Below are 16,784 nucleotides of genomic sequence, written 5' to 3'. Positions count from 1 at the left end.
ATAAGGAGGATATCCTATTTTAGGGTATGAATAGGTAGAGTCCTCTCATTGTAGAGCTTGATATTTTCAAGATAATATTCAAACCTCGCATAAATACGATTGCCCTTTTCATCGTGATATTATAAATTTAAATATTTTTCAATGCATTATGCATTATTAATAGCAATCATTACATTGTGTGCAGTATTCATTATTATTAACAAATAATATTAAATTTGTTTATGAAAAAAACCTTTTGTGAACGAAATAAATTTATTTACTTCTATTATATAATATATTGCTTATTAAAGAAAACTGCAATTAAGATATGATGTACAATTAAAATTATCATGCGTTGCATTTATTTATAATAATTATCTAATTCATTCGAAGCACATAGATGCTATAAAAAATATGAATAATCAATATGTACCTAATATACTATTAAGCTCTTGTTGTTAAAATTTAGACACATAATGATTCATATAACTATAAAATCTTAATTTACTTTAATCTCATGTGATAGATAAACAATTTTCAGAAAATAAAGTAAAATACCTAAATTTCAATTTTAGATATAAATAAATATAAAAACACTGATTCAAACATCCCTCATTAAAATCACAATAAATATTATTTTAATTTATTTATGATCAGCCAGTCTTGTTAGTTATTTATCATCGTTAGTCAAATATTATTTAAAATTCGTGCTTTTGTTTACTTTTTAATTCCATTGAGATATGAAATTAAAATTTTATAAACAATTATCACAATCACAGTAATTCCACAAATAACTCTAAAAATTGCACCATAGCGTCATTTCTTATCAGTTAACGGGACATATATCACACCCATTAAAGATTTTCTCTGTATGGTTCCATCAGCCTTTTTGTCAATCTATTGAGGACATGAATTATTTAAAATGTAATATTTGCATAATACAGATTGAAATCAATAAATGGCACATAACAAAATTTATAACATATTCATGTATTTGCTAGAATAGAATTGCCTTCGATATTCACCTGATCTAGAGTTTGTTCACCACCTGCTGGTCCTACAGGAACCACCATTCTACCACCTGGTTTCAATTGATCTATTAACTAATAAAGGATTCTTTAAAATAATTTTTATCCAGTCATTGGATTTTAATCTAGTGAATACTTACTGCTTGCGGTAATGTGGCAGCAGCTGCTCCTACATGAATTGCATTATAAGGCGCACACTCTTCATAACCAAGTCGTCCATCTCCAGCTGAAAATAATTTTCAATATTCAACATCTAGCATTGGTTAAGAAATGTAACTTTTACTGGAGACTTACTGACTAAAATAATATGCCGATCTGTTAAAAGACTAGGGTCATCTTGTTCTATATTTTGTCTTGCCATTTCAGTTAAACCTGGTTCATGATCTATACCGACAACCACTCCTTTTGCACTTTGTTCAGTTTCATCTTGCATTTTCATTCTTGCAAAACATGATGTTAAATAACCACTTCCTGAACCAACGTCTAATACATTTTCTCCGGCTTTTATGAATGGACTGAGGATTTCTAATGCATGAGCATGCTGTTACATATAATCATTTGTAAATTTTTTAAATTGTAAAAAATGTATGTAAATACATACAATAAAAAAAAAATCGGTAACAAATATTTCACTTAAAATAAAAAAATATACGAAATTAAGATTGCACCAGCTATTCATTTATATGTGTGTGGAAATATTTAGATAAACAAAAGCACCAAATGCAAAGAAATAGTTACGATTACAATGTAATCGATGAAAAATAGGTGTTGCAACGTGTTATCAAAAGTGAGAAGAAAGAAATTAAGATATAACATCAGAAATATGATGAACTGAATGAAAAAAATGTTTTTTTGGGAAATATGTTAACGATTATGTTATATTGCATGAATTCTTCAACCAATAAATATGATACTTCTAATAAAAAGCTCCTTAAAGCATTTCTAACTATTAAATTACCATGTGTGGAGCGCTTATTGTTACACCGTATCCAATTCCTTGTGGAGCATCCATGTAAGGAGTCTTCGGGGAATAAAATCCTCGATCTGTGCCTAACATAGCTCTTTCTACACCACTACTTCGAATAATATTGTTAGCTACAATTAAAGTTTATAAATAGAATCATCAAATACCAATAAAATTGAACAAATTTTTACCTTTTAAATGTCGAACCATGTCAGCATTATTTATTCCGTGAGAACGCCAGGCCATATTCCTAATACTATTACCTATTTTATAAATTTTGTATGTTAACGATTTCTAAAAAATTAAAATAATTAAAATTGCTTTGCAGTAATTACATCAAAGTTTATTTTGACACTTTTGAACTGTCAAAATTACCATTTCCTCAGGAGAGCCTTCAGAGACATCTTTGTACAATTTATATGAACTAAAGTAACCGTTTTAATTTGAATTAATAAAATACTTGTAAAATTCTCTATAATTAACAAATTAATAAATAACATAACAAACGAAAATCTCATGAAAATATTAGATATTAAATTTTAAACTGATTATTTATTTTAAATGATGTTTGATTGTGACTCAAGCAATTACTGTAGTGTTAATTAATTTCACAAACGTTTATTATTTAAGTATACAAACTTTCACCTATTTATATAAATCATACCATACCAAGATGTTTTGCTTAGTATACTTTTGCATCTGTATCCACGGACATCTTTGTATATTTAAAGAAAAGTATGTCAAGAAAAGTGAATCAATTTTTGTTCTCCTTAGTTGTAGTATTTACAATAATTGTGGATAATAGTTTTGCCAGTAGGTACTTTGTGCAACAATCTAGAGAATATGTTTTACCTAATCCATTTGTGAGACAAGTACGTTATTATCGTGGTAATCCAATATACTCCACCCAAAGAATCCAATATCCACATTCACAACCATTGTATATTGGAAATTATGCAGAACCATTATATCAACCTGGATATCGTACAGCTTTAATCCACAACTATCCTGATACTGGATATAGTCAAGATGATTACCTGCCACCTGCGGATTATGATGATGGCCCGTATCCGGGAAGATTCTATGACTCCTATGCACCACCGGATACACATTATGGACCTCCTCAGCCCGAAAGTCCACCTGAAGAACCAACCACTACAGTTGCCCCAGTGATGGCTACACCTTGCACATGCCATCCTTTAACTCCATCACAACCTCTGCCAGAAGGAGCACCTGAAGACATGCATTTACCACCGGAGTTAGTATACACTACAGAAGCTGAGGAAACTACCACGGAAGCAGTTACTACGACAACGGAACCTACTACTACAACAGTAGCAACCACGACAACAGAAAAACCTAAAAATACGTATCTTCCACCTGCTCCTCCAACAGAAGCTCCAGTTCCGTCAAATACATATCTGCCAGCGGCGGTGGAACCGAGAATACCTATGATGATGATACAAGGACCTACACCTTTACCTGATGAAGAAGAACATGGTTATGTCTACCCTGTACCGCATCCAGTATTTCCCCCAGAAGAACCAGAAACAACCACTACTGAAGAGCCTTCTCCACCAGAAGTTGAAAAACCGGAACCAGTTGCTCCAGTGGCACCGCCACAGTTTGTAGGAGGATACCAACCAATATTTCTGATACCGTTTTATCCACAATCTGGATTTTCTTTTTATGGAAATCCTTTACAAATGCAATTAACAAATTACCCACAAATAATTCAAGCACCTGTCGAGCAAAATGGTGGACAGGGGGTCGTGATTTCTATTCCTAGTAAAACCTATTTACCGCCGAAAGAGTAAATCTAACTATGTGAGAGTATTTTTATATTTGTTGAAAGTTTATGATTGCTGATCAGTAGTCATTGAAATATTTTGGAATAGACTGAAACGTTAATTTTTAGATAATCGTCAAATAATGTTAGAGTTTTATTTTGTTATAGGGGCTACGATTGACCCCAGCGTGTTAATCATGTATTAACAATGCATACTACAGATTTTTTTTATCGAATTTAAAGTTTATCTATCTGTATTACAAAAAGATAAGGTACAATAATAAAATTTTGTCATTATCAGTATCAAATTTTCAGTTCAATCAATATTGTGATAAAGTATTTTTAAGCGTCATTTATGTCAAAATGAAATACGGAATATTATTTATATTTTTTTGCTGTGTATTAAAGGCAAATGGTAATAAAATATTAAAAATGGTTAAACATATTTTTATTTAATAAAATTTTAATTTTAGCTTTAAAATGTTACACGTGCTCCATGGTCGGAAATAATAAAGAAGATGCTTGTTATAAGGACCCAGAACATGCTGGTGGTACTGCTGTTACAAATTGCAAATATAAATATTGTACTATAATCAGACAAGAAAAAAGGGTAATAAATTAATTTTATTTTATTATTTATATATTTAAAAAAAAAAAAGATCTGCGGATTGTATTGATATGCAAGCTACAAGAAAATTCTGCAGTTAAATTTAAAATTTCCAAAAATTGCATTTATAAATAAACCACTACCAATATTTATACAAGTATCGAATTTGCAGTTAAATTAATAAAAAAACATACATTTGCGAAAATATATATGGTATCGTATAAAAACGCTAACCACACATTGTATTGTACATTTAAATGTAAAATGATTAAAAATTGCATTTATAAATAATTTTTAAGTCAATATATATTGTACCAATTAAATTTAATGTTATTATTAAAATTATCAAAAAAATTTTGTTTCAAATATATTTAAAAAGAATCTTTTATATTTAAGGAACCTAGAGGAGAAATCGCGACGTTCCTGAGAGGTTGTGAAGATAATCCTGCGGTAATATAATATTTTATTATTAATTAATTAATTAAAATTAAAACCCTTTCCACTCGGGAATTGCGAGATTAATATGTATTTTGTTGCGGCGGCATCCGAGTAGAAAGGGTTAACTTTCCGGACAAGATCTTTATGTTTTTATGAGAAAATCCGATTAGCTAATTTTATGTATTTGCGACACTTTAAGTCATTCTGAATCGTTTGACTGAATCGTTTGACTAAAATTAGGAAAAGGGTGTGCGTAACAAAATTTTGACTTTCATCGACGTTTTCTCAAAAACGGCTGAACCGATTTAATACAAAAATTAAAATTTGAGATTTCGTAATAGCAGAGAACCTCAAAACTTTTCGTCAACGTTTTTTCCAAAAATCCTGGACAGATCTATAAATCGTTAGAATAATTTTATTTGGAGATCGTATTGATTAATTTTTGATCAAGATCGTCTGGGCCAATATAGATAATACAAATACAGATATATATTTGTTTGAAATATTAATTGGAAAAATAGAACGGCTAAAACTTTATTTAAAAATCTATGGATAGTTAAGATATCTTTGAACATTTGAAAAAATGAAACGGCTAAAATTTTGTTTAAAAATCCATGGATAGATCTTTGAATATTTCATAAAAATAAAACGGCCAAAACTGTTTAAAAATATCATGGATATTTGGATTATTGAATAGTTTTTTGTGAAAAGCAAAAATTTTGTTTTTGAAATAATCAGTTAAAAATTTCGCCCGAACAGCTCAATCTTAATTTTTATTGATTTATTCGATTATTTACTGGTATCAGAAAATTAATGGAAGTTGCCTTAGGGCAAAATACCTCTAACAACTAGCTTGTTTTAGAATGCATACTATATTATATATATTTCTATGAAAAATCAAATTAATAGATTTCTATAGTATATAATCTAAGATGTTTATTAATTTTGCTGACAACGATATTTTGATCGCAAAAGTAGTACAATGACATTGGCGGAATTGTGAAATGTGCTAACTGCAAACAAGTCTATATACGTGCATGTTAATAATTAACAAATTTCAAAACCTGTGATAATTTTCCGTTACAGTTTGGGAACGAGCAAGTGGAGGACTGGTCTCATATTACGTATTTTCGAAAATGCTCAGAACCTTTATGCAATAGTGGTAATATAATTTGTACACATTCATTACAAAAATAATTAGTTGTATATTTAGTTTTTATCTATAGAAGAGTCATGCTCAAAAGGTTATCACTAAAAGCTATAACTATCTTATCTGAACGAATTAATAGATTATTTTTTCATAATCCGGGCTTTAAAAATGCTTAGCACTTGAAAATAAACATGATTTTTTAATAATATACTTTAATTCAAGTTATTGAATTTTACTTTGGATTAAAAATAATAATTAGGGAATATTGCATATTCATAATTATTTATTTATTACAAAGCCCCCACACACACACACACACACACACACACACACATATATATATATATATATATATATATATATATATATATATATATATATATATATATATATATATATATATATATATATGAATATAAAGTACTTATACCTTAAACTATTATTTTGACTTCAATAATTACATATTCCATATATTACATATTAAATAAATAAAAAGCTGATTATGAATATGAAATATTTCTTACCCATTGATTATAATTTCAATTTTCTTCTCGAAACTTAAAAGCTATAGTGTGATTCAAATTAAAGTATATTTTCAAATTGCAACAGGTGATGGAATAAGAGTTTCCGGTGGTGTAAATCCTGATGGAAACGCAGGTGAAAATATTCTTGTGCCAGGACTAGGAGGCGGCACTGCATCAACTATCTCTTTATCGGCTGCATTCATAGTATTTTCTGTGTTATTTTCAATAGTATTGTAAGATATTCGAAAGGCGAAAAGCATCAGCTATATCTTTAGCAGCTGCATTTTCAATATTCGAATGCAAAATTCGTTAAAAAATGGTGTAAATAATTTTATTTATAAAACTTTTTATAAATGTATACAAAAATAGAATATATGTACAGTAATATGAAATAAATATATTTTATTTATAATTATAACATATATAAATACAATTTAAATTTAATATTTGGTGTTGGTCATTGGATTATTTTGTTTCAGTATAAAATTATGTTAATCTACCAAAATATTTTGCTCGTTTACAAATCTTTAATAGCTCTTCCCATTGCACTATAATGTCGTCAGCAAATACATTTAAGATCTTACCAGTCAAAGAAATACTTTTTACACGGCAAAAACTTTCAATAAATACAATTTTCAAATTTTTGTTCAGATAAAATACTTTACACAAAAAACCAATTACACATAAAGGCACACAAGTACCGGGTCCATTACACAATATCAAATCAGGATTAGTTTTTATCAGAATAGGAACACACATAATCGTGGAGTATATTGTAGTAAAAATTGATGTAAAATAGCTCTGTAAGACTTTTCGACTTCTTGCTATTTTGATTATAGAATATTGCTTAGAAGAATGTGGCAATTGCTTTTCTGCTTCGTGGATTTTTGTTTCACTTGTAGTATCAGTGTTTGCCATTACATAAATTCTTGGGCTATAACTTTGGGGGTTTAAACTTTTCACAATTATTAACATTTCGGTTGTATGTCCACCTGAGCCAATGCATATCATAGTTTTTGCAGGCTCTTTTCGTGAATGACTCTCATTGTAAGATTTGGAGTAATGAATATTAAATATAATATACAAACATCTAGTTATAATGAAGAAGAGGAAAAACACTAAAAGTATGAGTAACATTGTGATAATGTATTAACTTTTTCATAACATTAAATGTATATAAAAATTAATGCACATACGGCAATTTACAAACTCTGGCTGGTGTTACGTATGCATATAAACACATATATAATTTATCTATTGTACAAATATAAATATGTTTATTGCAAATTGTGTTTGACAGTTAATTCGCATTTAACAGTGAACCCTTTTGACAGTTCGGTTTATTATCTCAGAACAAAACCCGATAACTTAATTTAGTTAAGGTCCTAGACAATATTAGAATACCCTGTGTTCATAATTATATATCTAAAAGCGTATAAAGCGATATATAAATGTATATATTGATATTCCTTCAAAACCGGGTCCATAATTATATATATTTGCGTATAAAGTAATCCAATGGGAATCCACTAATACTCCTTAGTTCGTAAGGCGATTGCATGCAGCGCCTCTATGCAAAATTGTTCCCAATTTTTGAGGAACTACGAAGCGACTTCATATGAATATAATGCATATGAAGGAATCCAATAGGAATCCACTAAGATTCCTATCATATTCCTATGTTTCTAAGGCAATTGCATGCAGCGCCTCTATGCAAAATCGTTCCCAAATCGTGAGGAACTACGTAGTGACTACCGGGTTCATATTGTTCTGTGTTAGATGTCGCCACCGACCTAACCGTCAAACTTTTGACAGTTCTTCGACGACCAGTAAATAATGGCCTCATAGATAAAAGAAGAGTATTGGCCTATTGTGTGGAAATTGAATAATTAAATTTATATATTGATTTAAACATAATTATATGTGCGATCCACTAGTTAATTTTAGTCTAAGTTAAATTATATTGTCAGTGCAAGGTTAGGTTATGTTGTATCATTGTCATTCACGACGTTGACGTGTCGATTGACAGTTCAGGCTTATAAAATAAAAATATGTTTAAACATATAGTGCAATTAGATGTTTGAGGATTATATTGTTGAAGGATATTCGAATTAGTATAACTTATCCTTCATGCAATTTTTATAGAACAATTTCTTGCTTCAAATCAAATTTACAATCATGGAGACTGGAAAAGTATTTAAGTTATTATTTCCCCATGGGTGTCCAGGTAAATACTATTTTTCATTTATTTATTTATCTTTTTTATTTATTTATTTATTTATATATTATTTATATATTATTTTCATATCTAAGTCAGACAGGGGTATCTGGTATGAAAGATTATGAAACAATTTTCTTATTTTATATATACATATCATTTGTCTATTTCATTATACTACAATATAATATTTATTATAATTAAAATATCTATCCGACCTTCAATTTCCTTATCATATTTCTTTATTTTTTTTTAAATATGCCCTTATAATTGGTCAACTTAATATCGTTTGGCAAGTCATTATATATTTTACTGGCGCTCCATATGACATTTCCTCTCAATTTCTTCTTTCTTTCGTGTTCAATGCGAAAATTGTTTTGTTGTCTAGTGTAGTGTTCGTGTATATCTTGATTTATGTCTATTGTTGTACTTGTTTTAATTTTGTTATATTTCATTTTGTGTATTAATTTGCATTTCTCTATTTTTATTATGTTGTTTAGTGAATGAATATTTGTTTCTGTTTGTAAGTATTTGGTGGGTGTTAAGTGTGGAAAATTATACAATATTTTTATGGCTTTGTTCATTATTCTCTTTATATCATTTAAGTTAGCTTTAGTTGTTTGACCCCAAGATATTTATTCCATATAACATTATGGGTATTATATGCACTTTTAAAATAAATACCTTATTTTTTTTCTTGAAAGAATGAATCCTTTTTAAAGCTCCTGTTAATGCCGCTATCTTCTTTCTAATTTCATTTATATGTTTTGTCCATGTTAGCTTTTCGTGTATTATAAGGCCCAAGTATTTCATATATTTCACTTCTTCTATATCTGTATTATTTATTTTAATGTTTATTCATTTACTAACTGTTAACTATTCAATGTATAACACTTCTACCATTTTAGATTCATTGCAAAATAATGCACAATTTACTGCATACCTAAATAAATTAGGCTCATGCACAGTTGATCAACTGCAGCGTGAAGAGCCTAGATTATCTGAAGAAAAAAAATTATTGATTCAACAGACTCAAGAACTTGCAATATCCAATTACAAAACCTTCATTCAAACAGCAGAATGCTCGAGAGAAATTTATAACGAGTTTAAATGTACAAAAGAGAACTTAGATTCATTATTGTCAAAAATTCCAGAATTTGCTACAAAATGTGATAATTTCATGACAACATCTAGTGATATTAATTCAGATCGATACTTGAATCAAATTACTTTGAATCATAGTTCAGAATTATTAGAAATTCTAGAGTTGCCAACTTTGATGGAAACTTGTATTCGTGAGGGTCAATTTGAAGAAGCTTTAGAACTGGCAGCTTATATTAAACGATTAGGAATGAAACATGGACACATTTTAATTGTCAAGGTATTTTGCAATCAAGATCAAAAATGATGTTTTATACTAATTCATTATCTCATTTATAGAGTATTGTGTCAGATATGGAAAAGTTGTGGCAACATATGCTTCAAAAGTTATTATCGTCATTAGGTACAGATTTAACTTTACCTAAATGCTTACAAATTGTGGGTTACTTGAGAAGAATGGAAGCATTTACAGAGCCAGAATTAAGAATTCGCTTTTTACAAGCTAGAGAAGAATGGTTAACTAATCTTCTCAGTGATATCCCCAAAGATGATGGTATACCAAAATATTTCTTTCTTCTTTTTATATTTGGTTTTAATTATACATTTCTACAGCTTCCCATCACTTAAGCAAGACTATTGAGCTTTCACGTATACATTTATTTAATATAGTAACCCAATACAAAGCAATATTTAATGATGATGATCAATACTCGTTTCCCAATAATAATCAAGTCAATATAAATAAATCATATATATTTTATGGCTGGTTGCATAAAAAGGTAATTAGTAGCTGTAATTTTATGATGTAAAAGTAGGCTTATTACTAGTATAACATTTTCCCTTATTATAGATTACACAAATTATTTATATCATGGAAAAAGATCTTGAGAAAGCCACATCGTCTTTGGATTCTCTCATTGGGCAGTGTATGTATTTTGGATTATCATTTAGCAGAGTAGGAGCAGATTTTCGTAGTCTTATGGCCCCGATAATATTGAAAACGATTTATAAAAAGTTCTATATTTCTTTGTCCCAAATAACTAAAAAGTTAAAAGATGATTTAGAAAATTTTACATTGATAAACAAACACTACTCTAACTCCAGAACTAAAGGCCAAGAAGGCTTGACTCCGCCACAAAGTTTGCTTGATTTTTATCCTTTAGCTGAATATTGTAACGGCTTACTTACAATATTTAATGAATTTCGATTGTGCACTCCTTTATCTCTTGTAGATAAAGTTACGACTGATATCCAAAACTCATTAATAGTTGTATCTGAATCGATTTTATCTTACTATAAAAGAGAACACAAAATTCTGACATCATCAGAAAAAGATAATTTCACAAATTTCTGTGTTTGTTATGCTTATGATTTGCTGCCTTATATACAAAAATGTCTTCATACGGTTTTTCCTTGTAATACTGTTGCTACATTTTTGGGCATAAGCATTTCCAATGTAGAAAATGAAGGAATAGGATATTTAGATACCAAATCTATTCTTGAAACTATAGATAATTTGCTACCTAAGAAATATGACGTACAAACTGATATTACAAATAATAAAACAGATGATGTTTAGGTATTATCCTCCTATTTGCTGAAACTATAAATATTTTTATAGTTTGCTAAAATTATTGCAAATAACAATTAGTTTACTTATGTTTTCAAATATGTTTATTTATATCGAATGTAATATGTGCAATATCAGACATATAAACATATAATGCCTTCAGAAAATAAAGTAAATATTTATATCAAAGGCAATGTTTTCATTGAGAAGTATTTCTTATAATAATTGAAATGAGCTTTTTGATAAGTTTCCAATATGAAATTTTCTTAAATATTGGTGTGTAATATGAATTCAGTACTTTTTAACTTTCCGTAGGGTAAGTTATTGTAATGGGCCAAAAATCGGAATTGAAAATTTTTACATTTCTCGACGTTTTGAAGGTTTCTGAACATTTTGGCATACTTCAGAAAAAATGGATGTGTGTGTGTGTCTATGTATGTATTGATACAAATTTCCAGTCACGTTTCCGGGACGCACGGATCAACCGATTTGAATGGTTCAAAAAACATTCGATTCCAATCGATAGGGAAAAGAGCTGATTAGTTTTTGGCAAAGGCAGGTCCAGCCGTTTCGGAGATACGGAGTAAAGAATGCAGAAAATAGAAATCGAGTTTTTGAAAGAACGGAGCATCCGATTTAAATGATCTAATCAACATTCAATTAGTAATGATTGGGAGAAGTGATTGTTAGTTTTTGGCTATGGCAGGCCCAGCCATTTCGAAGATACAAAGCTAAATGTGCAAAAAATGGCAGTTTTTGAGAGAACTAAGCGTCCAATTTAAATGATTCAAAAAACTTTCGGCTTCTTTTAACAAAATAATTGATTTTGGAAAAAAAATTCGTATTATTATTTTTTTTTTTTTTTTAGTTTTTTTGTATATCAAAAATAATTCATTTTATTTTTAATTCTGACTAAATTTCTAAGATACTGTAAACAAAAAATTTGAACTTTGCAATTCGGTTTATATAAATCTAAATATTAGACAATATTTATAATAATCTATTTGAAACCATTCAGTATTCCTTGAACATTTCGTTATGGGACGGAAAGTTTCAGCAATTTGCCTTAAGGCACGATGCCATAATTGCCTCAAGACAGAATTCCACTTACAGCTAGTTCTATATCAGCTTTGATCATAATTTACTTAAAACGTAATTAGATTATATATATCATAAAAAATCATCAGATTCATTAAGCAGCTACACTATCAAAATATGATTTTATTTCAAAGTCATTAAAGATCATAATAAGCTTGCATAATCATTAACACATTACAACTATAGCATTATTTAACTATTACAAGTTTTATTCAAAACATTTCAGAATGACTAGTTTGTTTTACAATTGAGAAGCGAAAGAAAGTTAATGCACAATTTCACCCGCTAATTTCTGAATTTTCAAAGGCAACAGATTCACAAGTTCCTTGCTAACTTCTAATTCAACGGATAGTCTTTTTGCACATTCAGGGTGTTTTTCACAGTATTTTACTACAAATTCATAGTATTCTAAACTCTTCTTTGTATTTTCCATTTGTGCTAACTTATCTGGAGTGATATATTTATTATATAATCTAGCCACCAAAAAGAATGATGGGACTGCAAATAATTCAACGTTTTCTGAGAATGTTTCTGGAAATTCTTTTTTGATTGGATGCTTTACGGATTCAAGTAAACTTTGGAAGTGACCGATACTTTTGTCGATTAAACTATTAATTTTGATTAGAGCATGAGGAGTAGGTTTATCTTGAGTTTTCAATTTCTCTAATTTAATGTCTAATATAGTGGAGTATGCTAATGCTAGTTCATGCCAAAATTGTTGACAAACTTGCAAATAATATTGCGGATTAAGATTTTTCACTAATTCTTCCATCTGGTCTATTCTTCTCTTATGCATTTTACATTGTCGATCTTCATCCTCTTCAAATAGTGCAAGGTATTTAAATAATTGTGAATAATCCATTATAATTTGTGCATATTCTGAAGCTAAATTTTCTAAGGTATAATATTCTTTTGCACAATTCAACCAATTTTGAGTTGTTAAGAACACCAGTTTAGCATCATCGAATGTTAAAACAAAATCACAGGATATCTGCTTTTCATAATGACTTAGATCTAAATTTTCAAATGTAAAGTTTTGTAATTGTTTGCTTATATTGCTGTCATCTTTCAAAACCAGTGCGGATAAGTCTGAAAGCAATATATATTATTATAATATATATAATTATTTAACTCAACAAATATCATTTATTACCTGATGATAAATTGCAAGCCGGTGAATCTTCTGGATCATCTGCATGATTCATTAATCTTTCCCAAGAGTTAGATAGTAAACATAATCCATACTTAGACCAACATCTCGCTACATCTGCAGATCTATGTTTAAATTGTTCTAAATTAGCTGCCTTTGTCTCATCATCAGTCACTTGATTTTCTAAAACGGATTCATATTTATCTAATATGCAAGACGCTGCTGCCAAGTGATGTCGTGCTTGTTTAAAACCGTTCTTTTCAGTAAAATATTGTGATAAGGTTGCTGCATTTAGTGCCCAGTCAATAGATTCGTAATCATTAAATTCCAGTTGTCGTTTTAAGGTTACATGACAGTACAGAGATGATTTTAAATCTTCATTTAAGCTGCCGTATACTTGTGCAAGGTAGTATAAAGTTAATGTGTATGTTTTCTCTAAACAAAGTAGGCCTTCTTCAGATGTGGTGGCGTCGGAGGAGAATATATCTGTAATGTTGATCGGTTTGCTCTCGGTTTGTTTATAATCTAAGTAATATTGTTCAGCTTTATCAAGGTATGTTTTAGATTTTGAAGCTTTTGTGCGGAGGGACCATAAAATTCCTAGTTGGTTTAAAGCATTAGTGGTAATTAAAATTGCATCATCTTTTAAGTGATTGCCTTCTAGTTTGGACACACAAGAAGTAAGGAATTTCTCGCCTGCGGATAATTCTTCTGTTTCAACACAGATTAAACCTAAGTTTAGGAGAACTACCGAGTACATTGTATCTAATTTATATTTATCATCATTTTCATTCAATTGTAATTGATCCAATTGAGTTTGCATCCCTTCAAGTATAACCTTTGCGGCATACTTGGATTTATATGGCTCGGCTGCAGGATCTTGTTTGCTGTCCTCGATAATGAGCTTTTGTACTTTATCATATTTTTCTTTGAGATCTACGTAAAATTCTTTTGAAATAACCATTTTGAAAAATTAAAACTTATATCGATAGATTAAAAAACGCGAATTCTCTTATGTCAAAATGACATATACGATGTCGATAAAGCAGCAGGCTGTTTTACCGCTGTCCTACCTCAATATAAAATAGATTACAATGAAGTATGATGAGGGTAGGTGGAATAGATCATTGATAAATAAAGAAGTGGATCTTGTTCTTTTGATAAAAATAGGTGTAAGTGGCATTTTACTTTAACGCAAGTTGCATGAAATTCCCGATACGTGTTAGCAACTTTTGATTTGTAAAATTGTGATGATGGTATAAAATTTTGACTCAGCTCTTTATTCCTAGGGATCGTTCAAGTATTACGTAAGCAGATTTATTACAATTATTTACCCCCCCCCCTCCCCTTTGTCATCAAAAGTAAGCAAATTTCTTACCAAAAATATGTAAAATAAGCAAATCAATAACCCCCTCTCCTACCTATAGTGCTTACGTAATACTTGAACGGCCCCCTAACTTCAATGAAATTTTTGATAATCGAATCGCAATTCTTATGCTTTCAACAATTGAGGTTGTTCGTTAGGTTCATGAATTTTATTTTCATTAAAATCGTCAAAAAAAAAATCGTCTTTATCGATTTTTTCCGAATAGCTATTAAAATTTCCAGTTCGGTCCAGCAGTTTTTGAGGTAACATCGGCGAAATTCTTTATAGTCCAGTCATTTAAGCTTAAATTTGGCAAGAATCTCGGAATGTAGGTTTTGAGACAACTTTTAGGGTGTCAATATACAGTATTTACAGACTTACAGCTGGGTATCTCGAATTCCGAGGTAAATTTACTGTAATGACAGGACTATTACGCTCCACTCACGTACTTTTCTAGTTTTGGTATTACAGGATTCAGAATGACTTGAAACGTCGAGAAAAATATAGCAAATTGGTGAAAAACTCACTTATTCAAATATATAAACTCACTGATAAGGATACCATTCCAAAGTTTATGCTGAGCACATTGTAATAATAATTATAGCAGTAATTGTAATAATTTTAATAGCAATTAGAACTAATTATAATAAAATTTATTTATGATAGTAATTTAGCATATGACGATAAAACAAAAAAAACTTCTTAGGGGGCGTCCATTAATCGCGTGAGCGAGTTTTTGAGGATTTTTGGACCCTCCCTCCCCCTTGGTGATTGATGGTGATATTCAAAATTACCCCCCCTCCTCCGACAAACATCACGCGTATTTTTAGTTACGTGAAAAAACTGTACAATTTTTGAATTGTTTTTAATGTTTGAATTAAAAAAAAAAATCAGCTAAAAAATAAATACACGTGATATCTTACTATACCTTCCATCCCCCAAGTGATATTTCGTGATTTTTTGTCAAACTCCCCCTCCCCCAAAAAACCTCACGTGATTAATGGACACCCCCTTAACAGGCATCCATCCAGTCATTTAAACTTAAATTAGGTAAGAAACTCGGTAGGTGTCAATACCATGTGTAGGTTTCAAGACAACTTTAGGGTGTCAATATACAAGTATTTACTGACTTACAGCTGGGTAGTTTGAATTATGAGGTGAACTTACTATAATGATTAGACTATGCAGAAAAACTAATTTTGATTTTACTGAGGAAGAGTAAAATTGGAATTCACAACGTATCAATCAATTAAATCTATTTTAGGAAACTAATCTCAGTTTTCTTTCTATTTTATTATCTGGATGAATGCATGTTAATAAGATTTTTGTTTAATCAACACACCCACAAATACTTAATGTTATAATTTTATAAATAAATAAAATTAAAATATACAAGGCTCTGCATCTATTGAGTTAATAATATAAACAAGTACCTATTAAATAAAATAAATCTCAAACATAAATATCTTACATCTAATAAATTTTCTGAATCCATTATCCACATCATATTTACATGCTCCATGACCAGCAAAAGATCTCGTCAGGTTCCGCCGCGGCGCTGCCGGCGGATGGAAAGCATTTCTCCTGCACTCGTAGCACGTTAGTACGATTTCATACGGCGCATGGTACAGTTTCGGTCGGAGCAGAGGGAATAGAACAAACCACGTGTTTTCTGAATTTTTGTGCAAATGTACATGATTTGTTATATGTAGTGTTAGAAAGTGATTTTAGTGTGTTATTTTGGATGATAATATAATAGTGACAATGATTGTGAACGTGGACAGCACGATGAGATCCGCTTT

At 29.8% G+C, this 16,784-nt stretch overlaps 5 protein-coding genes across 5 annotated transcripts; 2 read left to right on the top strand and 3 right to left on the bottom strand.

Annotated features, from left to right (window-relative positions):
• Positions 1 to 501: 501 nt before the first annotated feature.
• Positions 502 to 2,260, bottom strand: LOC113368446 (protein-L-isoaspartate(D-aspartate) O-methyltransferase-like). The gene is made up of 6 exons (XM_026609991.1): positions 2,163 to 2,260; positions 1,966 to 2,102; positions 1,302 to 1,548; positions 1,148 to 1,233; positions 1,005 to 1,082; positions 502 to 876 (listed from the first exon to the last, which is right to left on the bottom strand). The coding sequence occupies exons 1-6, from the start codon at positions 2,215 to 2,217 to the stop codon at positions 796 to 798; spliced, it is 684 nt and encodes a 227-aa protein (XP_026465776.1). The 5' UTR covers positions 2,218 to 2,260; the 3' UTR covers positions 502 to 795.
• A 1,863-nt stretch (positions 2,261 to 4,123) lies between these two features.
• Positions 4,124 to 6,716, top strand: LOC113366128. The gene is made up of 5 exons (XM_026607682.1): positions 4,124 to 4,175; positions 4,234 to 4,370; positions 4,764 to 4,817; positions 5,892 to 5,967; positions 6,565 to 6,716. The coding sequence occupies exons 1-5, from the start codon at positions 4,124 to 4,126 to the stop codon at positions 6,714 to 6,716; spliced, it is 471 nt and encodes a 156-aa protein (XP_026463467.1).
• Positions 6,717 to 6,965: 249 nt separating this feature from the next.
• Positions 6,966 to 7,819, bottom strand: LOC113368447 (UDP-N-acetylglucosamine transferase subunit alg14-like). Its single transcript, XM_026609992.1, has one exon. The coding sequence runs from the start codon at positions 7,614 to 7,616 to the stop codon at positions 6,966 to 6,968; it is 651 nt and encodes a 216-aa protein (XP_026465777.1). The 5' UTR covers positions 7,617 to 7,819.
• Positions 7,820 to 8,549: 730 nt separating this feature from the next.
• LOC113366125 (conserved oligomeric Golgi complex subunit 8-like) lies at positions 8,550 to 11,377 on the top strand. The gene is made up of 5 exons (XM_026607677.1): positions 8,550 to 8,706; positions 9,606 to 10,078; positions 10,138 to 10,351; positions 10,411 to 10,577; positions 10,649 to 11,377. The coding sequence occupies exons 1-5, from the start codon at positions 8,658 to 8,660 to the stop codon at positions 11,375 to 11,377; spliced, it is 1,632 nt and encodes a 543-aa protein (XP_026463462.1). The 5' UTR covers positions 8,550 to 8,657.
• Positions 11,378 to 12,690: 1,313 nt separating this feature from the next.
• LOC113368444 (KIF1-binding protein homolog) lies at positions 12,691 to 14,721 on the bottom strand. Its single transcript, XM_026609989.1, has 2 exons — positions 13,620 to 14,721; positions 12,691 to 13,555 (listed from the first exon to the last, which is right to left on the bottom strand). The coding sequence occupies exons 1-2, from the start codon at positions 14,578 to 14,580 to the stop codon at positions 12,732 to 12,734; spliced, it is 1,785 nt and encodes a 594-aa protein (XP_026465774.1). The 5' UTR covers positions 14,581 to 14,721; the 3' UTR covers positions 12,691 to 12,731.
• Between the last annotated feature and the right edge of the window lie 2,063 nt (positions 14,722 to 16,784).

The sequence above is a fragment of the Ctenocephalides felis genome, unplaced genomic scaffold, assembly GCF_003426905.1.
Source record: "Ctenocephalides felis isolate EL2017-DRISC unplaced genomic scaffold, ASM342690v1 CF-g0.4_SCAFFOLD_01170, whole genome shotgun sequence".
NCBI lineage: Eukaryota > Metazoa > Arthropoda > Insecta > Siphonaptera > Pulicidae > Ctenocephalides > Ctenocephalides felis.
The sequence above is the reverse complement of the archived record's forward strand: the minus strand, read 5'-3'. Positions and strand labels throughout refer to the sequence as shown.

Bases quoted from the DNA above. Each gene is read 5' to 3' on its own strand.
- LOC113368446 (XM_026609991.1), bottom strand. From the start codon at position 2,217: ATGGCCTGGCGTTCTCACGGAATAAATAATGCTGACATGGTTCGACAT. The intron at 1,549-1,965 runs GTAATTTAATAG...TATATGTAACAG, and splicing joins CAATAAGCGCTCCACACATG to CATGCTCATGCATTAGAAAT. The intron at 1,083-1,147 runs GTAAGTATTCAC...ATCCTTTATTAG, and splicing joins CTGCCACATTACCGCAAGCA to TTAATAGATCAATTGAAACC.
- LOC113366128 (XM_026607682.1), top strand. From the start codon at position 4,124: ATGAAATACGGAATATTATTTATATTTTTTTGCTGTGTATTAAAGGCA. The intron at 4,371-4,763 runs GTAATAAATTAA...TTTATATTTAAG, and splicing joins TAATCAGACAAGAAAAAAGG to GAACCTAGAGGAGAAATCGC. The intron at 5,968-6,564 runs GTAATATAATTT...AAATTGCAACAG, and splicing joins AGAACCTTTATGCAATAGTG to GTGATGGAATAAGAGTTTCC.
- LOC113368447 (XM_026609992.1), bottom strand. From the start codon at position 7,616: ATGTTACTCATACTTTTAGTGTTTTTCCTCTTCTTCATTATAACTAGA.
- LOC113366125 (XM_026607677.1), top strand. From the start codon at position 8,658: ATGGAGACTGGAAAAGTATTTAAGTTATTATTTCCCCATGGGTGTCCA. The intron at 10,352-10,410 runs GTATACCAAAAT...ACATTTCTACAG, and splicing joins TGATATCCCCAAAGATGATG to CTTCCCATCACTTAAGCAAG. The intron at 10,578-10,648 runs GTAATTAGTAGC...CCCTTATTATAG, and splicing joins ATGGCTGGTTGCATAAAAAG to ATTACACAAATTATTTATAT.
- LOC113368444 (XM_026609989.1), bottom strand. From the start codon at position 14,580: ATGGTTATTTCAAAAGAATTTTACGTAGATCTCAAAGAAAAATATGAT. The intron at 13,556-13,619 runs GTAATAAATGAT...TATTGCTTTCAG, and splicing joins GGCTTGCAATTTATCATCAG to ACTTATCCGCACTGGTTTTG.